We start from the raw sequence: 23088 nt of genomic DNA on the forward strand, positions 1-23088 counted from the left end.
ATCCGAATTTTCATTTGCATTTTGTTGGGTTTTTTTCCCTCACTCTTACTCGTTCTGTCACATGCAATCTCGGGGCATGTCCAGGTTATGCTAACATAAAAACGTGGTGTGCAGTCACACATATCCAGCCATCGGTCATGCCTACATCATCAGATGGCCGCTTGACTTAAAGTGCCAGTCCAGCCCTGCATAAAGGGATTTAAGAAAGTATAAGAGAGAAGTTTATTTCAAAATATTATAGGTTATAGAGATAGTCAGAGACTTAAATGTAATATGAGGAAATTTTACTTTACTGAGAGGGTAGTAGATAAATGGAACAGTAAGGCAATTTAAGTATGCAGAGGATCGGGGCCGGATTAAGAGCATCATGGACCTGGTGCTGAGGATTTTGGGCCTTTTTATGGAAATAAATAAAAAAAAAAGACAGAATCATAACTGATAATTCTACAGGATAGAATCTTATGTGATGGGATTGGGAGTACATGAGTACACTACAAAAAAAAAGTCATCACATGGGACGCCTGAAGTCTAGGGTGACCACATGTTTTCTTTTTCGTTTTTCTGAGATTACAAAGTGGAGAGTGAAATCTACCTGGGAGACGCATAACCCCTCCCGCTCATCCCTCATTAAAACATTTTTCAAGTGCACTTTGCAGTTTCACAAATGTTTATTTTTCTGAGTGGTTTTGTGAAAGAACAAAATAGGTCTTGATTAGTGTTCAGTAACACCCCCTGAATACAGCAATACCTCACATGCATGGATAAGTGATGTTTTGTGGAGTCAAAACTAGAACATGCACATTTCAGTTTTCAAACTTGGAATTTTGACAGATCACTTTACTGGCCCCATGTCTCATTTGTGACACGGTAAAGGTCCCAAATATCAATGTAACCCCATAAAACTGTATATTCCCTCGAAGCAAAATGCCCAAGGACCTCAAAGTTAGCTGATAGCATAAGGGGTTACACTAGAATCCTGTTGGTGGATAGTTAATAGGTACGGTTAGATGTTAGGTTACAGGACTGTATTGTGTTAGGGATAATGATCAGATTAGGTTCCTGGCTATTGAAGTAAGACAGAGCAATGATTAGTGACCAAAAAGGAAATTAATCAGTGGTCACATAGGCATTTCTGGAGGCAGACTGTTCTATGAAATTACTTTTAACCCGCTTAATGCCACTCTGCCTCCAGAAATGCCTTTTTAACACTCTATACGCCACTCTGCCTCCTGAAATGCCTTAAACCTCCCTATATGCCACTCTGACCCATAATATGCCTTTTAACCCCCCTTAATGCCAGAGTGACATATAGGGGTATAAGGCATTTCTGGAGGGAGAGTGGCACATAGGGGGTCAAAAGGCATATCATGGGGCACAGTGGCATATAGGGTTAAAAAGCGTATCATGGGACACAGTGGCATATAGGGGGTATAAGGCATTTCTGGGGGAGATGTGCATAACTGGGGGGGGCAGGTTGGAAAATAGAAGGAAATCAAACCAAAATATTTTTCTCAATCATAGCTTTTATTAAAAAAAATAGTTTACATGAATTAACATTTACTGGTAAAACTTTTTTCCTATAGGGTTGTCTTATATTCAGGCTTTTTCTTTTTTTCTAAATTAATATTCAGATTTGGGGGGTCGTCTTATAATCGAGCAAATACAGTATATATTGCATTTTTTTTATATGTATAGCCATCAGATCACTTGTAAGTGAGACAGATCAGTAACCAGTGACCTAAAATGTAACTAACAAGTGATCAAGTAATAATTATGTACCACATTTTTATTAATAGTTTGTTTTTTTAATCATTACCTAAGATTAGCCCTATTTCTTTCTAGGGCAGGGTCATCCAGGGGCTGCCATAATGATCAGATCTCTCCTATTGGCCAGGAGTGATCCGATCATCATCATCAGCCCACTTTTGATAGCAATTTACCTGGAAGAACTCTTGACTTCCAGGTCAGTGCTATTTGTCTTAACTCTTTCAATGCCATTCCATAGGAGCACAACATTGACTGATATTTAATGCCCACAAGCTTATGGGGACTGTGGAGACAACCATTAACTCCTGCAATGCCGCAATCATGTCAATCGCAGCATTGAAGGGGATAACACTGCACCATCGCTCTTAATGGAGCAATGGGGCAGCAGGGGAGGTTAAGAGCTAGTCTTCAAAATCACGTGAAGACCAAAGAAATGCTTAAACCTGTCCTTGAAGCTTCCTCTGCAGTAAACTGGCGGTTGCCTCTGTGATCACTCCTGGCTCTTTTCTGCTGTTGCTGGTTGGCAGCAGTGCCCCGTCCAAAATGGGTATTTGCCGGGTATTAGCCCCTAAAATGCCGTCATCACGGCACTGAAGGGATTAAGGCTGCACTGTTGCTCTCATAGAGTGATCAGGCAGCAGGGGAATGCTGTGTGGGGACCCAAGCAACAAACAGCTCCCCTTTCCTGAAGCTGCCTGTAGTGATAGCGTGTTAAGCATGTAGAATCGCTCCTGTTGGCTCCCCCTTCTTGGGGGGGCTCGAGGTGGCTGTGCTGGTCAGCAGCAGTAGCGCCCCGCAATCACCACAATGTGGAGGCATTTTTTTGCATTATGTACCATGTATATCGCAGAACCAATGAGCCCACTTGGACATGACGTAACTGGTACGTCACTGGACATGAAGGGGTTAATAGAGCAGCCGCCAGCAGATGCACTGGAGTGTATGTTTCATGACAGTAACCATGAATAAAAATCCCTCCATGCTGGATCTATTTTTTAGGTCAGCTTATTGGCATGTGAGAACATGTCAAATACCTGCTTACATGCATGAATTGGACATTGATATAACAGGTGCCATCCACACCAAATTAAAACAATAACATCTGCAAAGGGCAGGTCAGATCCCATGACATTATATAATATATATATATATATATATATATATATAAAATATACATTATGCAGCAGAAACTGCATCCTTTCTCAGAAGAAAAGATCTCTTGCAGGTTTTGCAGTGGTCTTCTCTTCAGGAGAAAAGCATAAGTGATACCATTTATTGGCTAACTGGGAGTTTAATTGCGAGCTTTCGAGACCAAGTTGTTAGGTCCCTTCCTCGGGCATTAATGAAGCTTAAACAGAATTTTCGAAATACAAAAGGAAAATTCACAAGTTAACAAAAACTTTAAATAAACACAGGGGTATTGGGGAATTTGCTTAGCAGTAAATTAGCTGGACTAGCAGAGATCTAATAAGACAGATTATGGCTCAGTCAGAGCATCCTTGATGAGTTTAGTGCCTGGTTAGGGGGGGACAAAACCATTTGACAGATGCCAGATCCATGAAGGTGTCAAATGTTCACAGGGATAAGTTGTTTGTAGTTAATTCGAATTTTGAGAGGATTAATGGTTTGAAATGTTATAATGGGAGATTAATTCTCAGTCTCTATTGAGGCCAGTGAGTAGGGTATTAAACCAGCAGATTAGTTCGACCGCTATGGGCACACGAATGACTCCACAATATGCCCATTGAACACCTTTGGGATGAACTGGGACAGAGAGTGTGAGCCAGGCCTTCTTGTCCAACATCAGAGCCTGACCTCACAAACGCTCTACTGGATGAATGGGTGAAAATTCCCACAGAAACAATCCAAAATCCTGCGGAAAGCCATCCCAGGAGAGTGTAAGCTGTTATAGAGTGGCTAGTTTCTCTGTAAGGTAAGTACCCTTTTTGTAATTTGAACAATGCATATGTAAGCTCTTACAAATGACTTTCATACACATTGTTTGCTTACGGCAGTCCCTGGGAGACTGCAGCGGTCCTTTATCCACAAATGTCAATGCATAGCCCGGTAAAGTGACCATACCCGAGCCTACAAACACCACATTATCAGGGTCCCATACGTTATATCTTCTCCCATGGTATACACTAATTACCAGAAATGTATTCTACTCGCAGTAACATTAACCTCTAGTTACAAGAAGCATAGCTCATTGAGCCAATCCCCTAACAACCTCCTCATCTCTAGGCTATAGTACTGGCATGTAACCAGACTGACTCGCTGACATGCCAATGAAAGAGCCACTAAAATATCGCGAGAATACCCGGCATGCGTCGGGCCAGCGCTGTCACGCACCATTCTGTCAAAACGCATTCATTATTGGTTACTAAATGTTCGAAAAGCATCAATATCGTATGGAAGAGATAATAGTTTTATCTTATAGTCTTTTTTTGTATTTGCTGCCTTCGCTTATCCTTCCATGGTACCGCCCACTTCCTGACGTCATCGCGCCAGTCGGCTCTACGTAACGTGGATGCACAGGGTTGTAAACCGGAGAAAGAGGTGAGAAGGTGAAAGGGATTAATGCAGACGTTAGAATGGAGTGCTAATCAAAATAGATCGAATTGCTACTCGGTGTTTAGCAATATATTTTACTGCTAGCGAGGTCTGAAAAGCGCTGGATAGCAGCTGATGGGTTACCTCAGTCTGTTTTCCTAAATTCTTTATTGGTTAAAATACAATTCCCAAGCGGACTTCTAGCTAAGTAAAGCCGGTTTTGTCTTCGTAATACCGTTTTAGTGTTCACTGTGTCTTGCTTGAATATTGTTCCCCAATGCTGCATTACCACCAAGGTGCTATCTTAACACCTGTTCACTATATGTGGGGCAGGCATATTGTGGTTGGCATATATACATATACATATATTTATATGTATATACACGTCAAATTGTTTGGAAGTAAAATTTTCTTTTAGAACGCAGTGTTTATGCCTTGCTTGGCCAGTCCCATTCATTTAATACAGTGTCTGATTCTAAGGGCATTTTAAAGTTCCATGCATGCGCAAGCAAAGTATAAAACCAGTGTTGCACATACTTTTTGTTTCTTTGGTTTAGAAGGGCACATTTGATATATATTTCCAATTATTTATGGAATATACCCTGTAGAGCTGGTTGCCCCCTTCCGTGATGTGACATGGTAGATTATTAAGTAGTCCAAAGTGCCAGCGGCAAGAGAGCGTTCAGATAGATTACATCCTGAATCCAGCGCCCAGGTAAAAAAGCCGCAGGAGTGGCATCAATCCGCACCAAGTGTTATAATTCTTGTTTCTGTGAAAGACGGGTACACACCAAGGCAGAATATTTGCAATAGTATGGCGGTTATCTGACAGAAGTTACTTGCTACCAAAACGTTGCAGTGATTCTACCGTTTAACCACAATATGGGATTTTAGATTTCTCTTGTAGTTGCACTTTAAGCAGAGTAGCTGCTTAAATTATGCTTATGTTTATAACACAAGCGATGTTGGCTGCAATGAAAACTAGTTGCTAGCTATTGCATTATGTTATATGGAGCATTGCCTAAAGTAACCTAAATGAAAACCTTTGTTTGTCTTGTTATTTCAGCATATCGTACAATGGTAATGAAAGCATCCATAGAAGACGATGACTCAGGATGGGAACTCTCCATGCAGGACAAAATGGGAAAGAGCAATGGAAACTGGATAGACATAACTCAGGAATTCCGAGATGCATGCAGTGGTAATTATATGCAAAATCCACCTTAACCCATTAGTAAGCCATAAAGTGCATGATCAAAAATATTACATACTATCCAATAAAATATTCTAAAATGACATGTCTTTATCAACTCCCGGCTAACTAAATAGCAACCGCTTTTACTGTTATACCATCATGATAGGACTAATATCTTGTGATTCATTCATTTATATACTTATTCCTTTTTGGCTTACAGACCTGAAGCTGGGAGAGTTACTCCATGACAAGCTGTGAGTTTTAATTCTATACATTCTGTTCTATTCACTCTTATAAAGATTTCAAGACAATACAAGTATATATGTGTGTGTGTGTATATCTATCATATATATATATATATATATATATATATATAATGCATTCAGAGTTTCTTCATTCAGCTTGCTTAGCTATATTATATTCTCATTCATTTACTCTCTTTTAAACTATTCTTTCTTTGCTTGCTAGGCCCCTGTTAACTAGGTTAAAATCTCAAATTAGAAGGATCTGAACATATTGTGGTTTATTAAATAAATGGAGAGTTGTGGTTTCAACTCCCTAACTTTACAGTTCATTATAAAGGACCAACACTGGCAGGTTGCTCCAGCAAGAAGGGTGAAGAGAAATATTGATGAGTCAGTCATACATTATACAGGGTCAGCCAAGCTCTTCCTCCAGCAGAAGCTGACTGGAGTTGGCGCTTTATAATGCACAGTGAGGTGAAGGAGCTGAAACACTGCTCTCCCGAAAACTCTCCCTTTAGGGAATTAGCCCTGCTTACTTCTTGAAGCGCTCTTGATAAATGTAAAGGGCACACTTTGTCAATTTGCTGTGCATTAGAGAAAATAATCTAATATGGAATATACTTGTGTCCATACAATATGTTATAAGACCATTCCAGCCATCATATGTACTTTCATGCATACAATCGGTCCTCGCTCCCTTCAAATTTTTGTGTGGTCCATTTTGCAAATGCATTGTGACTTTCGCCCCCAGCTAAATGCCCTGAAGGAGATCTATTCAGCTTCAGCTTCAGTGCTGGCACTGATGAGCACTGCATGTAGGGGACTGTTTGGACCCAGTGCACATGTATAAAGTCTTTGCATTGATTTCAAAGGGAGCACATTCCTGCCACTGATTGGCTGCTTAAGCTGTCAGTCAGTATAGGAACATATTCCCATTGATTTCATTGAGCTTACTTGACTGGCACTAATTCACAGCTTAAGCAGCTGTGGCTAGAAAGTTCAAATCACGATGGAAGAAAAAAAGTTTGTTTTGTTTTGGAAGAATACTTTTATATGCATTCTTCTATAGTAGGGGTGTCAGGACATTAGACTGTCCCTTTAATACTTACACATTTCTGTTTAGCAGTGAATTGAACTTTCTACTTGTGCTCACTGTTGATATTCCATCAGGTTTGGACTGTTTGAAGCAATGTCAGCTATAGAAATGATGGATCCCAAAATGGATGCAGGAATGATTGGAAATCAGGTTAACAGAAAGGTTCTAAACTTTGAACAAGCCATAAAGGTTAGTTTCCTGTTGCATGCCAATTGTGTGATTTTGATATCCATCGGCTGGACTGTATACATTGAAGTTGCCAGGTTGACTTTTTATGTTGTAAGGTAAGGGCATTTCAGATGAGAATATTATGTTTTATATACACATTTTAATTTATGAATATAGTTACTATCCATATTTTCTTGAATTTAGCGCTGTGTAGAACACAGTGATACACCTGTATTCAATTGTGTAAGTAGGGAAGAGGGCGCACATTCATTTTTTAATAGTATTTGTGTTAGTAACAAAACAAAATTAAAAGATTAAAGGGACAGTAATGCCCACATTTTTTCCCAGGCACAAATGAGGCAAACACTGTTGAATTAAACAAGTGATGTTTCACTCAGAAGCTGCACTTATGTGTTTTTACAGACCGGTGCTGCCAATCGCCTTGTAGGTAGCATTATTAGGTCTTCTGTACTCACCTGATGGATGCTCCCTAAATGGCAGGGATTCGGTATTGACACCTGGTCTCACCCCCCTGTCACAGTGGCATCATAACCTTCAGCATCAGTTTGTGCCATCACTGTTAACTGGTATGGCCAAGGATCTTAGTAGAATGTTCTTCACGCAAACGGGGGTGACTTCCAAGAAATCTCACTGATTTAACTATGCTTTATGCTTGGCCTGCTCAGCTCTTCAGGTAGTAATACACTGATGCTGGCTCTTCATAATGCATAATTTATTTATCTTCTCCAGTCTTTAGTAAATAAACCCTAGTTTGTTATACTAGAGACCTGTACTGTACCACCCAAATATGCATCTGAAGTGTAAACTGTCCATAGTCGACTCCTTCCATGACGTTATTTGAGCGGGTGGCAGTCAGGATTGTTGGTAGCTTTCCGTGGAAATGTCTATAACCGAAGTGCAGAATTACCTGTGATTTGGACTTTCTTTTTACATGATACAATGCAATACATTTCAACTCTATGCTTATGTTATTAATTTGATCATCAAGGATTAAGACATTATTCAAACAAAAAACTGTAGAACCCTAAAATCTGTTAACATGCTTTGTCATTACTTTGTATATAACAAGTGTTTTATATTTTTTCAGACCCCTAAAACATTTTTTATTTTTATTTTAAAGGATGGCACAATTAAAACCAAGGATTTGACATTGCCAGAATTAATAGGAATTATGGATACCTGCTTTTGCTGTCTGGTAAGTATGCTGGTTAACCTGTAAATTTGATCTAGCCAAATTATTTAAAGAGAATGCATGGTAGGTGGTTACCTTTTAAATCCCATAATTAAAGTAGACCAACATTATTTCTGTGAATTCATCTTATAATATGCCACTGAAAATGTGTTGTGTACATGATTTTCTAGGTAATGTTAAGCCTCATTTTTTTGTTTTTATCAATTCTTAATCAATTCTCTGAAAAAATGTCCAGAAACAAACTTAACTTACCTTTAACTATTTCGGTGCCATCCACGTATGCATGTTGTTAGTTTATTTTTATCATTATTTTTGCTTCAGATCACCTGGTTGGAGGGTCACTCATTAGCGCAAACAGTTTTCACTTGCCTTTATGTCCACAATCCAGACCTTATAGAAGACCCAGCAATGAAAGCATTTGCATTGGGAATCCTCAAAATCTGTGACATTGCTAGAGAGAAAGTCAACAAAGCTGCTGTTTTTGAAGAGGTACCGTAACCAGACGCAAACATGTAATGCCTGCTGATGAGAATTGTTTGGTTTGCTTTAAGTTGACTGGATTTTGAGTAGAAAAGAGAGTCTACGAATATGTTTCTTGTTACTGTCCAAAATGTAAAATGATTGCAAGTATTTTGTTTTTGGTTAGGACAGTTTTGCATAGTCTCGGAGATTTGGCTAGTAATGCTCACTCCTTTCATTGATCCTTACTGATATAGGGGTATTGCTGTTTCATTGTTTGGCAATGTGCTAGTGATTGGCTCCTTGAGCAATTACTTGCACGGAAGTGGCTGCCGATGGTCTGCAATGATCGGTGATGGTAGCAGATGACATAATATTACTTTTTATTTTTACTTGTCGTCAGAAAGTGTTTGAACACCCCTTACTTGACCTTTTCCACAATGAAATGTTAGTGCATACGCCTTCTGTGTTTGCTTAGGACTATTACTTCTTTCTGTTGCAGTGGGCAGAGCAGGACAGAACTCTAACTTTTATATCCATTTATATTTTTCCCAAAGGAGGATTTCCAGTCAATGACATATGGATTTAAAATGGCTAACAATGTTACGGATTTACGAGTAACAGGTACTGTCTTGTGTATGTGTAAATGAGAGAGAAATCATTTTGATTCTACTACAGGTGCAACAAATATGGCTTAATTTTTCCAGGAATGCTGAAAGATGTAGAAGATGATCTACAGAGGAGGGTAAAGGTGTGTTTCTATTCTTATCTTCTGCTTAACAATTAACATCTGTTTCCTGACAGACATGCTGCTATATTGTGGCTTGTTATATTGTAGCCTGCCAAAGTAATAATTTCCTCACATTTAGTTCCTTGTTGAATGATAATAAACACAAAGATTAAAATATCATACAAGAATACACATACGTGGTGGATTTTGGTTTAGTGGCTTGGTCTTTGTCACTAATGCAATCCTTTTGGCTAGGATGGCTTTACATTCTGACATACTGCATTTTCTTAAAAAAGGATTTCTATCGTTATTTGCTTTCCTAGAGCACCAGGAGCCGACAGGGAGAAGCAAGAGATCCTGAAGTAGAACTTGAAGTAATGCTTTTTTCTTTATGAAGTTCATATTTTGTATGTTAAGGTATTTTTTTTATTGCTTTCTTGCTGCCAGTTTTCTCCCACTAGTAGCACAGCGAGATTGTCACTGAAGTGCGAAGTGTGTGTATAAAAGATGTTTGTAAATGTTAAATATGTAATAATATTTGGTTTCTGTCTTTTCAAAATATAATCTGTATTATTCAGTTAATGTGTTTTGAGTAGCAGTGCAGCGCTATTTCAAATGGTGCCAGTTTTCTAGTGGAAAGTCTGTTTTAAGTTCTTGGTAATAATATAACAGGGATTGTTTTTTCTGTTTATGCCTTAGCACCAGCAGTGCTTAGCAGTATTCAGCAGAGTGAAGTTCACCAGAGTTTTACTCACAGTTTTAATTGCTTTTACCAAAAAGGAGGTAAGTGTAAATCCCTCTTTTAGGTCAGCGTTCTTCTAATCTTACAATGATCTAACCTAATCAGATTTGTTTTTGTATTATTTAGACCAGTGCAGTGATAGAAGCATCAAAGCTAATCAGCCAGGCATCTGATCTTCTGTGTGCAATACACAACTCGCTTCCATATGGCATCCAGGCCCAGAATGATACAACAAAAGGAGGTAATAACTGACATTACTATACTCCCATCTCCCATCGCTTTTTTTATTACTAGAATCCGATAGATATGTTTTCCGATTTTATTTTAAACCCGTTTAAACCATCTTGACGTTTCATGCCGTCATGAAAAGAGATGGGATACCCGATATATATTTTTGTGAGGGAATTTCGAGCTGGTAGGCTGCCAAACAGTTTGAAAATTTCAAAACTAAGCTGTATTTTTCTTTGAAAAACCCATGTCTAATGTGTGTGTGTGTGTGTGTGCACAAAAATTAAAAATTATTAGCATTGTCATAAAGAATCAGATCAGTGTGGTGTGCAGAGAACAAAATAAGAGAGAACCGAGTTTTTGTTGATGCTACCTTACATTACTGTATACAACGCTGGATTTTATGTCCAAGGAGAAAATATATAAGCTTCTTTAGAAACATACCTTATGTTACATAAAATGTTGATGTATACATCTGCTTTAAACATTTAAAAACAATCCTGTATCTCTCCCCATCCAAATCCTGCCCATCTAAAAGCTGTACATTTTGTGGCATAATCAAGAGCTGTAAGAAACAACGTAAGGCCTTGTGCTGTAGCATTAGTAGGCAGAGAAGAGTCCATTTCATAAATTACCCAACAAATACAATTAGCGATTTAACAATATTAAATAACTATATCTTAACTATGCTGTTGTAGTGCTTTTAACACGTTGATTTTATTTTTCTGACTTTTTTTTTTTTTTTAGATCATCCTATCATGATGGGCTTTGAACCTCTTGTTAATCAACGGCTACTTCCTCCAACTTTCCCTCGCTATGCTAAAATTATTAAAAAAGAAGAAATGGTTACCTATTTTTACAAACTTATAGACCGTATAAAAATGGTCTGTGAAGTTGTCAATTTAACAAATCTTCATAGCATATTGGTAAGTGTACTGATTTCACTTTGGAATACAGTGTTAGGAAAGGGATCTTATTTCAGCGAGTAGGCTCACAGAGCCTGGCATAAAGCAATCTCACGCTCACTTAGGTTAAACTTCCAGGTTTCTGCATCCACACTTCATGCACCCGAGACATTGGCAGGCATACAGATAGGAGGAGGTAACCATACAACATGATCCAGAGGCAGGTTGGGACAGTGAAGTAAAGGTGCGGTAGGCAGATCCAGGCAGGTATGGGTAGAGCAAAGATGGGGATTAGCTGCAAACATAAGAAGGGCAGAGGCAAGCATACATCACAAATGGAAGCATAGACAAGGAGGGTGATGAGGCTTAGAATAGGCTGTAGTCACACCTCCTGTCCGTAAAATGCTTGGCTTGCCACCACAGTTACAGCCTAACACTAATCCTGCCTTAAAAAACCAAAAGTACCTTAAAGAAATATAGTGTCAAGTGGCTTACCTCTGGCAGATGTAGAAGAAACTAAACAAGAAGAGCAGTTGGGTGGGGAAGGTCAAATACAGGAGGATCACGCGCAGAAAAGGAGCATAGAAAACTAGAACAGGAGTAAAGCAAGAAGCAGAACACAAAAAAACAGACACTCAGGGAGCTGAATGCAAACAGTTCAACAGCAACATATTCACAACCTTGATAAAATGTTTAGTTAAAATAATACTTGGGTTGTGGTGACTAGATGGCTCCTTCAACTGGATACGCTTATGAAAATACTATAGTATAACATAGCTCTGTTACGTAAATTTATGTTTGGATCCCTATTACATCAAAGTTTCAGTCACCATTGAGTTAGGAACTGAGTCATATTCTCAAATTGGTCTTAAAGTTGTGTTATGGACTACTATTCACTTTAAAGTCTCCTTGCTGCCTGACTGATGTCTGGGTGGTTATGGGGTTTATATAAGCCCTCTTGAAGATCTTGGTTTTGAAAGGAGCCTTTTAAGCTGATCAGGAAAGGACAGAGAGACTTTTCGCAGTCTCTTTCTGACAACGCTCCTGGTCTTGCTTTTGATAACCTGCTATGTGCATGAAAATGATCTGAGAGAAGCCACTTGGTGTCTCTCACTCCTTTTACAGGCTGGGTTTGGTTACACTTATTTGATTGTAATGAGCAGATGAATATATTTGTGTGGCCTAGTTCACAGCAAAATGGGAATTTCTTTCTCCAATTGTCTTTGCAAGTGTAAAATAAAAAATGTTTGAATTGTATGAAAATGGCATTTTTGTTATTGTTTATGAATCTCGCTAAATTAATGACGCTTTTTTTTTCTTCAACAAAGGATTTTTTCTGTGAATTTAGTGAGCAATCTCCGTGTGTTCTTTCAAGATCTCTCTTACAGGTAAATACATTTTATTTATGCCTTTGCATAAAAGGAAAGGGGTTACAGGTCTGCACACAGTAATAAAAAAAAAAAAGTCATAAACGAGTCAAACATTTAAAAGATAGGTTCTTGTATAGAAACTATAAGTATACTATGCAGATGTTGTTTAAAGCTCATGTTTGAAAACTTGCATACTTAGAAGTATCACAGCAATCAAAAGACTCGCTTACAGAGTAGGGTTTAGTAGTGAGATAATTAAGACTCTTCCTTAAAAAAAAAAATGCATGTGGCTTTTGTTTTTTAATGCGTTTTTAATTTAAAAGACTACTTTCCTTGTGGATAACAAGAAGGTTTTTGGAACCCATCTGATGCAAGACATGGTGAAGGACGCGTTACGGTGTTTTGTTAGTCCTCCTGTGCTCTCGCCAAAGTAAGCTGCTTGAACTTCCATATGATCACCATTTTACAGTTTCTGCTATACAATTTTAACTGTTCCACTTTGTCCCTCTTACAGATGTTGTCTGTACAATAACCACCAGGCAAAAGACTACATTGATTCCTTTGTGACCCACTGTGTACGAGTGAGTACATTTCCCGCTTTTGACAACTTGACAAGCTCTCTTCAGTATAACTGGATAATGGTATTCATTCTTTCAAACTTTTTCTTTGAAGCCATTCTGCAACTTAATTCAGATCCATGGTCACAACCGAGCACGGCAGAGAGATAAACTGGGACACATTCTAGAAGACTTTGCCACTTTACAGGATGAGGTATTTGATCTTTTGTTAAAATGTGTGTAGCTTGCTTTCAGAGGTCATTGGTCATTTAACAATAACTTGCAAACCCAAGTGTAAATTAAGCGGTCCAATGCCTCCCTTATCTTGAACATGCGTATGGCACTTGCAATCTGGCCCCATTCTTCTGCTGTAAGAAATGTATTGTTTACCATATATACTGGTTCAAGAAGGACAGGACAAAACCCATTATAAGAAAACTATTTTCTTCTCCTTGCTCAAAATATGGCCTCTTAAAATGAATTAAGTGATAAATTTCAAAACACTGGTCTGGTTCACGTAATGTCTATTTTACAGGCACTTACTTTCCCATATTTTAATATTGTGTTGCACTTATGGGCAGCTTTGAACTTCTGTCTTTGCATTCCTTCTTGCCAGGCTGAAAAGGTAGATGCCGCTTTACACAGCATGTTGCTGAAACAAGAGCCACAGAGGCAGCATCTAGCTTGCCTGGGAACATGGGTGCTTTATCACAACCTTAGGATAATGATCCAGTATCTTCTGAGCGGCTTTGAGCTGGAACTCTATAGCATGCAGGAATATTACTACATCTATTGGTAAGTTGTCTAGAGAAAGGCCTTCAGAACCTTCAGTGACGGCCATATTATCCCACTACTGTAGTGATCTGTGTTGAATTGACTGTGTTCTGAAAAATCAGGGTGCCTCTTAGTATTTTTCCTTGTGTGATTGTTATTTGTGACATTAATAGGCCGTATTTATCAAGGCAAACTAGCAGTTCTGGGGCAAAATTTGAATTTTGGAGTAATTGCCAGTGAAACCAGTGGAATGTTCTGTCGCAACTTTAGCACCTTTTCCCATCGTGAGAGGAGCTTAAAGGCGAAGTCCCTTAGACTTGCTTTTTTGAGCATAAAATACAGTTCTGCAACACCTTTATTTATCATTTTGTTCCAATACATTTTTTTATCTCCTCATCTAGAGGCTGCCGTTCTCAGCAAGTAAACATCTTAGGGGCTCGCTTAACTAAAGCTAGCTTATACCAAGGTCAATATAAAAACAATCATAGTTGCAGGTTTCCAGTCAGGCACTGAGATGAGTGAGTTCTTCGCTTGTTTGGTAAATAGGGAGATCGCAGAGTACTTTCAGACAACCTGAATATATATATATATATATATATATATATATATATATATATATATATATATATATATATATATATATATATATATATATATATATATATATATACCGTATTTGCTCGATTATAAGACGAGGTTTTTTTCAGAGCAAATGCTCTGAAAAATACCCCTCGTCTTATAATCGGGGTCGTCTTCTAATCAGACCTCAAATAGAGGTCTGATTATTAGACTAAGATCCAGATCCGCTGCAGGGGACCTGGATCCTCCTGTCGTCGCCCCCCCCCACACACACACTTACCGGTGCTTCCGAAGGTGAAGTTGGCAGCGGGGGTTTGTATGCGTCCGTCGCAAATACCTTCCCCGACTGTCAGAGATCAGAGTTCCCCGCACCGGTGCGGGGAACTTTGATCTCTGACAGCCGGGGAAGGTATTTGCGACGGACGCATACAAACCCCCGCTGCCAACTCCACCTCCTTCCGGCTGCCGCGGAATGAGACGTCAACCCGCTGCCCCGGCAATACAGCAGGAAATTGGAAGCACCGGTGTGTGTGTGTGTGTGTGTGTGTGTGGCATTTCTGGAATGCCTTTTAACTCCCTTAATGCCACTCTGCCTCCTGGAATGCCTTATACCTCCCTATATGCCACTCTGCCCCATAATATGCATTTTAACCCCCTAAATGCCAGAATGGGATATAGGGGTATAAGGCATTTCTGGAGGCAGAGTGGCACATAGGGGGTCAAAAGGCATACCATGGGGCACAGTGGCATATAGAGGGTTAAAAGGCATATCATGGGCCACAGTGCCATATTGGTGTGGCAAGCCTGGGGGCAGATGTGCGTAACTGGGGGACAGGTTGGAAAATACAAGAAATAAAAACAAAAAAAAATATTTTTCTCAATCATAGCTTTTATTAAAAAAAATAGTTTACATGAATTAACATTTACTGGTAAAACTTTTTTCCTTTAGGGTCGTCTTATATTCAGGCTTTTTCTTTTTTTCCTAAGTTAATATTCAGATTTTGGGGGGTCGTCTTATAATCAGGGTCGTCTTATAATCGAGCAAATACGGTATATATATATATATATATATATATATATATATATATATCAGGGCTCGACAAATCCCAGGTCGCCATGGCGACTCAGAATTTTGTCCTGGCGCCTAGGAGTTTGTCAGCCTCTTACATTCACAAAAAAATGCCCCCGTGTCACCACGCGGGGGCGCTGCTGTTGCTGTCTGCCCAGGAGTCTGGGCAGACAGCACAGCCACTCCGAGCCCGCCCCCAAGCCTGTGATCACTCCCACGGAGTGATCCTGTAGGCTGAAACCGCGATTGCAGAGAAACCTGCAATAGCGTTTTCAGCTGCCACAGGCAGCTTCAGTAAAGGGGGTTCAGTGTTGATTGGGTCCCCACACAAGTGTGGGGACCTGACACAACATCCCCCTGCTGCCTGATCGCGGCATTTAGGGGTTAATTCCCGTTTTACAAGGGGCTCTGCTGCTGGTGGTCTGCCTGGAAGTCCAGGCACACCAGCAACAGCAAAAACGAGCCCCCACAAGCCCTTTGATGACTCCTGTAGGCATGGAAGCCTACAGCAGTCATCAGAGACTCCCCCCTGCAATGGCTGGTCTATAGACCAGCAATTGCTTCCCAGCTGCCAGAGGCAGCTTCAGTGACAGGGGGAGAGGGTTCTTTGGTCTCCACATGAGTGTGGAGACCAGCCCCAACACCCCCCTGCTGCCTGATCGCTCCATGAGAGCGACAGTGCAGCATTAACCCCTTCAATTCCACAATTGTTTATAACACATTCGTGGCATTGCAGGGGTTAATATTTGTCCCCACAAGCTTGTGGGGACTAAATATCAATCAATGTTGTGCTCCAATGGAACATCAGCATTGAAAGTGTTAAAAAAAATATATATCAAAAAAAATTATTTAAAAAAAAAAAACCCCAAAAAAACAGCACTGACCTGAAAGTCCAGGGTGCTTCCAGGTCAAACGCTGTGAGTTTAGTAAGTGGGCTGATGATGATCAGATACCTCCTAACCAACTGTTAGTTTAAAAAAAAAATCCTGGCTCCTAACTTTTTTAGCTGGCGCCTAGATTCACAACAAATTTGTCAAGCCCTGATATATATATAATCTCTCTGAATATATATATATAATATATATATATATATATATATAATCTCTATATCTAAATTTATAATGACATGATCCCTGCCTTTTATGTTTTATGGCTTTGTTTTAACTGCCTTAGGTTTAAGATCCTGTTTCCTCTCTCTCTCTTTTATGCAGGTATTTGTCTGAATTCTTGTATGCCTGGCTCATGTCCACACTGAGTCGGGCAGATAGTTCCCAGATGGCAGAGGAGCGCATAATGGAGGAACAACAGAAGGGCCGGAGCAGCAAAAAGACAAAGAAAAAGAAGAAAGGTAAAGGATATTGGACACTGGACGTTATTTCAAGGATAAGCAAACTACTGTAACATAACCTAAAAACCGCACACAATGAGAACTGGAAGGCTTATTATTACAAATAAAATATAAAAAAAATTTGTGTTCCTTTTTTCTTCTTCTTATAGTTCGACCTCTGAGCAGAGAGATCACTCTTAGCCAAGCTTATCAAAATATGTGTGCTGGGATGTACAAGGTATATGCACTGTTTTTTTCAGTATTTTACTTTCTCAGCTGCTGTCTTATATAAAATTATTATATAGGTTGAAGTTGCGTGTTATGCTGCATGATGTACAGCACTTAAATGTGTTTAAAGCAGACATTTTAATTTTATCATTCAGACTATGATTGCATTTGACATGGATGGCAAAGTAAGGAAACCAAAGTTTGAGCTGGACAGTGAACAAGTCCGATACGAGCACAGGTTTGCTCCATTCAACAGCGTTATCACCCCACCTCCAGTGCACTACCTGCAGTTTAAGGTATGCTTTTATCTGCCTTTCAGATGGAATAAGATACACTACAATGTAGAACAATGTTCTTTTTTTTGGTTCATGTAACTTGTCCATGTGTGCTGAGTAATAGAATTGGGATAATATTTTGTCTGTTATTCTATGACTTTATGATCTGTGAGTGTAGTAGATGGGGTGCTGCAGTTTTCATTCTCCCCAAACCCCTGCTATGGTGAGGTTTCCTAATAGGTTCTGACTTGAAGCTATAAATACATTGGTTTTAGGGTCATGTACAAGCACAGCACAGTGAGTGGAGCTCATGTATTGGTACTAGTGATACTTGCATTCAGTTGTATCTATGGCTTTACTTTAATCTCAACTTACTAAATAGAGAGTCATGGAAACCACGTCTGATTTCATTTTTAGTGTATCGATGTTGGAATGGTGAGTGTCTAATTTGCCTAGTTGCGTACTCTGGTTTCCATCACCCTGGTAATCTTATTTTTTTGTTCTGGTCTTGTCTTAAAGGAAATGTCTGATCTGAATAAATACAGCCCCCCTCCTCAGTCTACAGACCTGTACATGGCAGCCAGCAAGCACTTTCAACAAGCAAGAATGATTTTAGAAAATATTCCTAATCAGGATCAGGAGGTAAGGTTACTGATGACCTTTCAAAGAAGATTGTATAGCCTTAGATAATTGCATACTTGTTTCCAAATTATCCTACTTTAATTCACCATGCAATTCACCTATCCATATACTATATATGTCTATGCTGGAAACCAAAAGAATGTTGTTAATCATGGATGCTAAATATAATCCAGCTTGCTTTATGTAGAGAATAACATATATGTATTAAACAGCCACCTTATGAGTATATAATTGTGTACTTTTGGCCTGTTTTCAACATCTGCATACTTATCCTTTGTTATGCTGTGTTCATTTGCTTATTGTTGATTTATTGAGGCAGCCTTTGTTAGGTGAGGAGAAAGGAAAGAAATAATCAGGACAGGAGATTGATTAGATAATGCCCTGACACTCTGAGACCTGAGAAACAATTACACTGATTAACGAAAATAAATACATGGATCTTGCTATATTCAAAGTTGTGACAGTAACAGCTTCTGCTTTGAGTGTTTTTAGCGCTGTGATGTGACAAGCGTGTATAAAATGCATTTTGTAGTAGGTGAGTTGAAATGTTCGACTTGCCTGCAAACAACCAGCTTTAGGGACTCCATATATTTGTGTAATGGAAATCTCAATACAAAACTAAGTAGCTTCATCTATGGGTTTTATGACCATAAGCAAAAAGAATCATGTCTCTCCAAAATGGTTACTTTTTTTTGACATAGCCGTCATGGGTGCTCCTTCAGACAGTATTTTTTTACATGTATATGCCACAATAACCTCCCAAATGAATACATAGTATATACAGAATATCATATTTATCCTTTAAGACATCTCAATTCATGATATTGACCAGTAGAAGGTGCTGTAATCAATTAGACCAGGACTTTCATACATACTGGTGGTTGCAGTATATAATATATATATAGTAAATGGTATATAGTAAAATATATATGGTAAAACATCTTTGTCATGAATTTACGCCAATATGGTTTGTACATGTGTTTCATTTGATTCTGTTTAGGTCACAGAGATCTTGAAGGTTGCTAAAAACAATATTGTCGTCATGAAGTTGCTTGCAGGAGGCCACAAGAAAGACTCAAAGGTAAGACTGTGGAGCATGCAGTCCTGTAAGTGCAGACTAAATAGTGGACTGGAACTAGATCTGTTGGCCGTTTCATTGAAAAATGATGGTGAGCCATTCATCAGCCCAGATTAAGCGTAATGCTGTCTACCCTGTTGCCAATTTAGTGGCATAAAGATAAGTCTTGCATTGAATTGGAATATATTATATCTATTTGGTTTATATATCTTTGGTTTATTACTATGTGGCCCCTGTAATTTACGCTCCTATTCACTATTTCCTAGACTTATTCCTACCATACTGCTCATGTTAGAGTAAATATAAAACTCATCTCCAGGTAAAAGTTCCTCTTTAAAATATTAAAAAAGGATATTGAAGCAATCGGCAATAGTTTAGAATATGTTTCATAGTCTTACATTAACAGTATTCAATGCTTTGATAGCAACACTTAATGAGTTCTTATGAGCAGATTCCAATTTTACATTAGCTACTCAATGATGGGTCAAGTCCAGTTGCCAAAAGGTTAACTTGCAGTGTGACTTAAAATGTTGTCTTGCTACCTATTCTGTATGGAGTGGTGTGTTGATTCTATATAGTTTTTAATACAGGGAGAAACTATTTTTTTAATCTTGTTACCATTGTGAATCAACCCCTAGGTGGACAATGTTTGGTCCTTCTAAAATCACTGTTTACATTCTGTCTCAAGCAGCTGACACGAGACATCTCCTAAGTCTGACTATAACAGATTTGCGTTGCTTTCAATTATCCTTCCAAGAGCCATTCTTCTTGGGGATTTTATTATAATTTTAATAGGTAAATAATATGATTTTAAATTGTGCAGGAATGTTTAATTTCCTTTGTTTTGCAAGACAGTTTCCTCTTTCTAGTATTAAATCTAAACCACTGATGCTCAGCAAAATTAAGCATATTCTCTACAGTAATGCGTTCCAGACCACAAATACCTGAGACATTTCAGAAATAAATGTGCACATGATCCTTAAGTGTGGATCGTGAGCACATTTATTTCTGAATTGTATTTATTGGCTTACTAGTGCCCAAAGTGTTTGCAGTTGCAGGTTTCCTGTGCTAAAAAACGAAAGGCATGAACATTTTTTTTCTTGTATTTCAGTAAATGCTAGATGTTTCTTATAAAAAAAATTTTAGTGACAGATACATTCTTTATAGCTAAAAACATTTAGTGGTTTGTAACATTTTTTTTAGTTTTTTTTTTTTAAAAAAGTTACAAATCTGTGTAGCGTTTTCATGATATCCATAACATTGAACATATTTCCATAAATGGATATCTATCTTATCATAAAATACCATGAATATATCCTAGCGTATGTTGTCTGTCATATATTATTACCAGAAAAATATTGTAAACGTATAGTATTATAATATTCATTCATTCTTCATTTATTTCCCGGGGGCTTAGATCAAATTGATGGCGGTGGGATTCCCATGGGGGATTTAATCTTTTATTAATCGAAAAAGTTTCCCCCCAGATTTGTTTATAGAGATGATATTGACCTCTCATTCGATAGAAACCTAATTCCATTGTCTTTTGATATTAAAATTGTGTGACTACCACTAACCAATAATTGTTTTTTTTATTGATTTCCACTTCCTTACTATACATATTTTAATTACTATGAAAATCTGAGATATTAATATTTTTTGTGACCCATTTTCTGGTGGGAGGTTAATATTAAGTAAAAAAAGCTTGAGGTGTAATCACCTCCCTTATGTTTAACATTCTAAAAAATACATTTTTTAATTCTTTTGGGAAGGTAATAGTCTCCATATGTGGAGCATATGACCTTTATCCTTTAAACATCTCCAGCAGAGATCTGAGCTCACATAGGATATCTTATGTAGTTGCGTGAGGACTAAGTACCAATTATGCATTATTTTGTATTGGAGCTCCATCAAAGTTATACAGTGAGTATTCCACCTAATTAGTAGCAGACATTTAATCCAGTCTTCTAATCTAATGTCACAACCTATAAGCTTTTCCCATTTTAATAATGGAGCATTTTTGTCATTATTCATATTCTCTTTAAGTAGAGCCAATATTCTAGAAAGTTTGTGTAATTTTAATAATTTAATTGGGTGATAATTAATAATAATTTAATCAGATAACCAAATTTCAATTGTATATCGTGAAATGGTAAGATTTTCCACTAACAGTATCTGCTACTTGTGACGTCCCAGATCTCAACAAATAGAAACATCCATATCATCCAACAATGCTTAAAGGAAAATCCAAAGAAATAGAATGTATTATATTCAATCTATTCTTAAATATATTTAAGGTAAATAAAGTGATACGCAAAATGGTCTTAATGCGTGTTTTGCATTCTACATCTTTTAATCTTGTCTTTACGATTAACAATATCCATGTTTAACTACATTCTGATTTTCTTTTTTTTGTGTGTTTGTTTAGGTACCCCCTGAATTTGATTTCTCTGCACATAAGTATTTTCCTGCTGTGAAACTGGTTTAAATGGGCTGTGCCATGAAGAGGCTGTTACAAATCTACACAAGGAATGTGTTCGTCTTATTCAGTGTGTACTTGTTGCAGTGCTGATGCTAGTTTTACTCAAATTTTTTAATTGATTTTTTTGTTTGTAAAAATGTCTCTACCCTTGTTTTGTTGAATAATTATTAAATATTTAACAAAATCCATCATTTTAAAGGTGTTTTTTTTTAAATTATAGGAGGAGCTTAATCCTTCACCGTCATTTAATTTCCCCACCATCATCCATATAATAAATATGGCCTGACTCATGCTGTACATAGAGATTTTCAGCTCTCTATATCATCACCCATGACAATCTTACACATTGCTCTTCCTCCTCCATATATTCTTTACCAACTCTTTTTGCATCTCTTCATAAGAACTGACAGGTCTTTATTAATCACAAATTATCTCAATGGTGTAGATGACAACCTAATAGGTAGCTTATATGTTACCTTAGGAATCATTTATTCAGCACAAGTTAAGCTATTCATAAATACCTAGCTTAAGGCAGTCTGTACACCACACAGTCACAACATGATTTGTTAAAAAAATTGCATTTTTACTGCAAACATGTCAAACCAAATAGTAAAACACAATAATTTTCTGAGAAGACTCAACTCCTCAATAAAATTAGTGTATATATAATATATATCTATATTTGTGTACATACCCCCCATCAAATGATACACAGTATCTCACAGTTTTGTAAATATTTTATCTTTTCATGTGATAACACTGAAGAAATTACACTCTGCTACAATGTAAAGTAGTGAGTGTACAGTCTGTATAACAGTGTAAATTTGCTGTCCCCTCAAACTAACTCAACAAGCAGCCATTAATGTTTAAACCTTGGCAACAAAAGTGAGTACACCCCTAAGTGGAAATGCCCAAATTGGACCCAATTAGCCATTTTTCCTCCCGGTGTCATGTGACTCGTTAGTGTTACAAGGTCTCCGGTGTGAATTGGTGTAATCGCTCTCACACACTCTCATACTGGTCACTGGAAGTTCAACATGGCACCTCATGGAAAAGAACTCTGAGGATCTGAAAAGAAGTATTGTTGCTGTACATAAAGATGGCCTAGGCTGTAAGAAGATTGCCAAGACCCTGAAAGTGAGCTGCAGCCCAGTGGACAAGACCCTACAGCGGTTTCACAGGACAGGTTCCACTCAGAACAGGCCTCGTCATGTTTGACCAAAGAAGTTGAGTGCACATGCTTAGTGTCATATCCAGAGGTTGTCTTTGGGAAATAGACGTATGAGTGCTGCCAGCAATGCTGCGGAGGTTGAAGGGACGGGGGGTCAGCCTGTCTGTGCTCAGATCATACGCTGCACACTGCATCAAATTGGTCTGCATGGTGTTAAGAGTGTGTGACGGCAACC

General features: G+C 38.2%; 1 protein-coding gene across 3 annotated transcripts; it reads left to right on the plus strand.

Annotated features, from left to right (window-relative positions):
* The first annotated feature begins 4218 nt into the window (after nt 1-4218).
* NAA35 (N-alpha-acetyltransferase 35, NatC auxiliary subunit) lies at nt 4219-21860 on the plus strand. Of its 3 annotated transcripts, none has more exons than XM_053467277.1 (23): nt 4219-4326; nt 5387-5521; nt 5736-5769; nt 6931-7045; nt 8166-8240; nt 8559-8726; nt 9254-9320; nt 9404-9447; nt 9750-9800; nt 10126-10209; nt 10295-10409; nt 11144-11322; nt 12630-12689; nt 12995-13101; nt 13186-13252; nt 13344-13442; nt 13845-14023; nt 16862-16998; nt 17148-17215; nt 17361-17501; nt 18000-18122; nt 19123-19203; nt 21629-21860. In XM_053467277.1, exons 2-23 carry the CDS (start codon nt 5398-5400, stop codon nt 21686-21688), a joined length of 2178 nt encoding a protein of 725 aa, XP_053323252.1. In that variant the 5' UTR covers nt 4219-4326; nt 5387-5397; the 3' UTR covers nt 21689-21860. The 3 variants fall into 3 exon arrangements, with proteins under 3 accessions (XP_053323252.1, XP_053323259.1, XP_053323267.1); XM_053467284.1 differs by having other exon boundaries at nt 13019-13101; XM_053467292.1 differs by having other exon boundaries at nt 13022-13101.
* Nucleotides 21861-23088: the final 1228 nt, after the last annotated feature.

Source organism: Spea bombifrons, chromosome 1, assembly GCF_027358695.1.
Source record: "Spea bombifrons isolate aSpeBom1 chromosome 1, aSpeBom1.2.pri, whole genome shotgun sequence".
Classification (NCBI taxonomy): Eukaryota; Metazoa; Chordata; class Amphibia; order Anura; family Pelobatidae; genus Spea; species Spea bombifrons.

Bases quoted from the DNA above. Each gene is read 5' to 3' on its own strand.
- NAA35 (XM_053467277.1), top strand. From the start codon at position 5,398: ATGGTAATGAAAGCATCCATAGAAGACGATGACTCAGGATGGGAACTC. The intron at 8,241-8,558 runs GTAAGTATGCTG...TTTTTGCTTCAG, and splicing joins ATACCTGCTTTTGCTGTCTG to ATCACCTGGTTGGAGGGTCA. The intron at 10,410-11,143 runs GTAATAACTGAC...TTTTTTTTTTAG, and splicing joins GAATGATACAACAAAAGGAG to ATCATCCTATCATGATGGGC.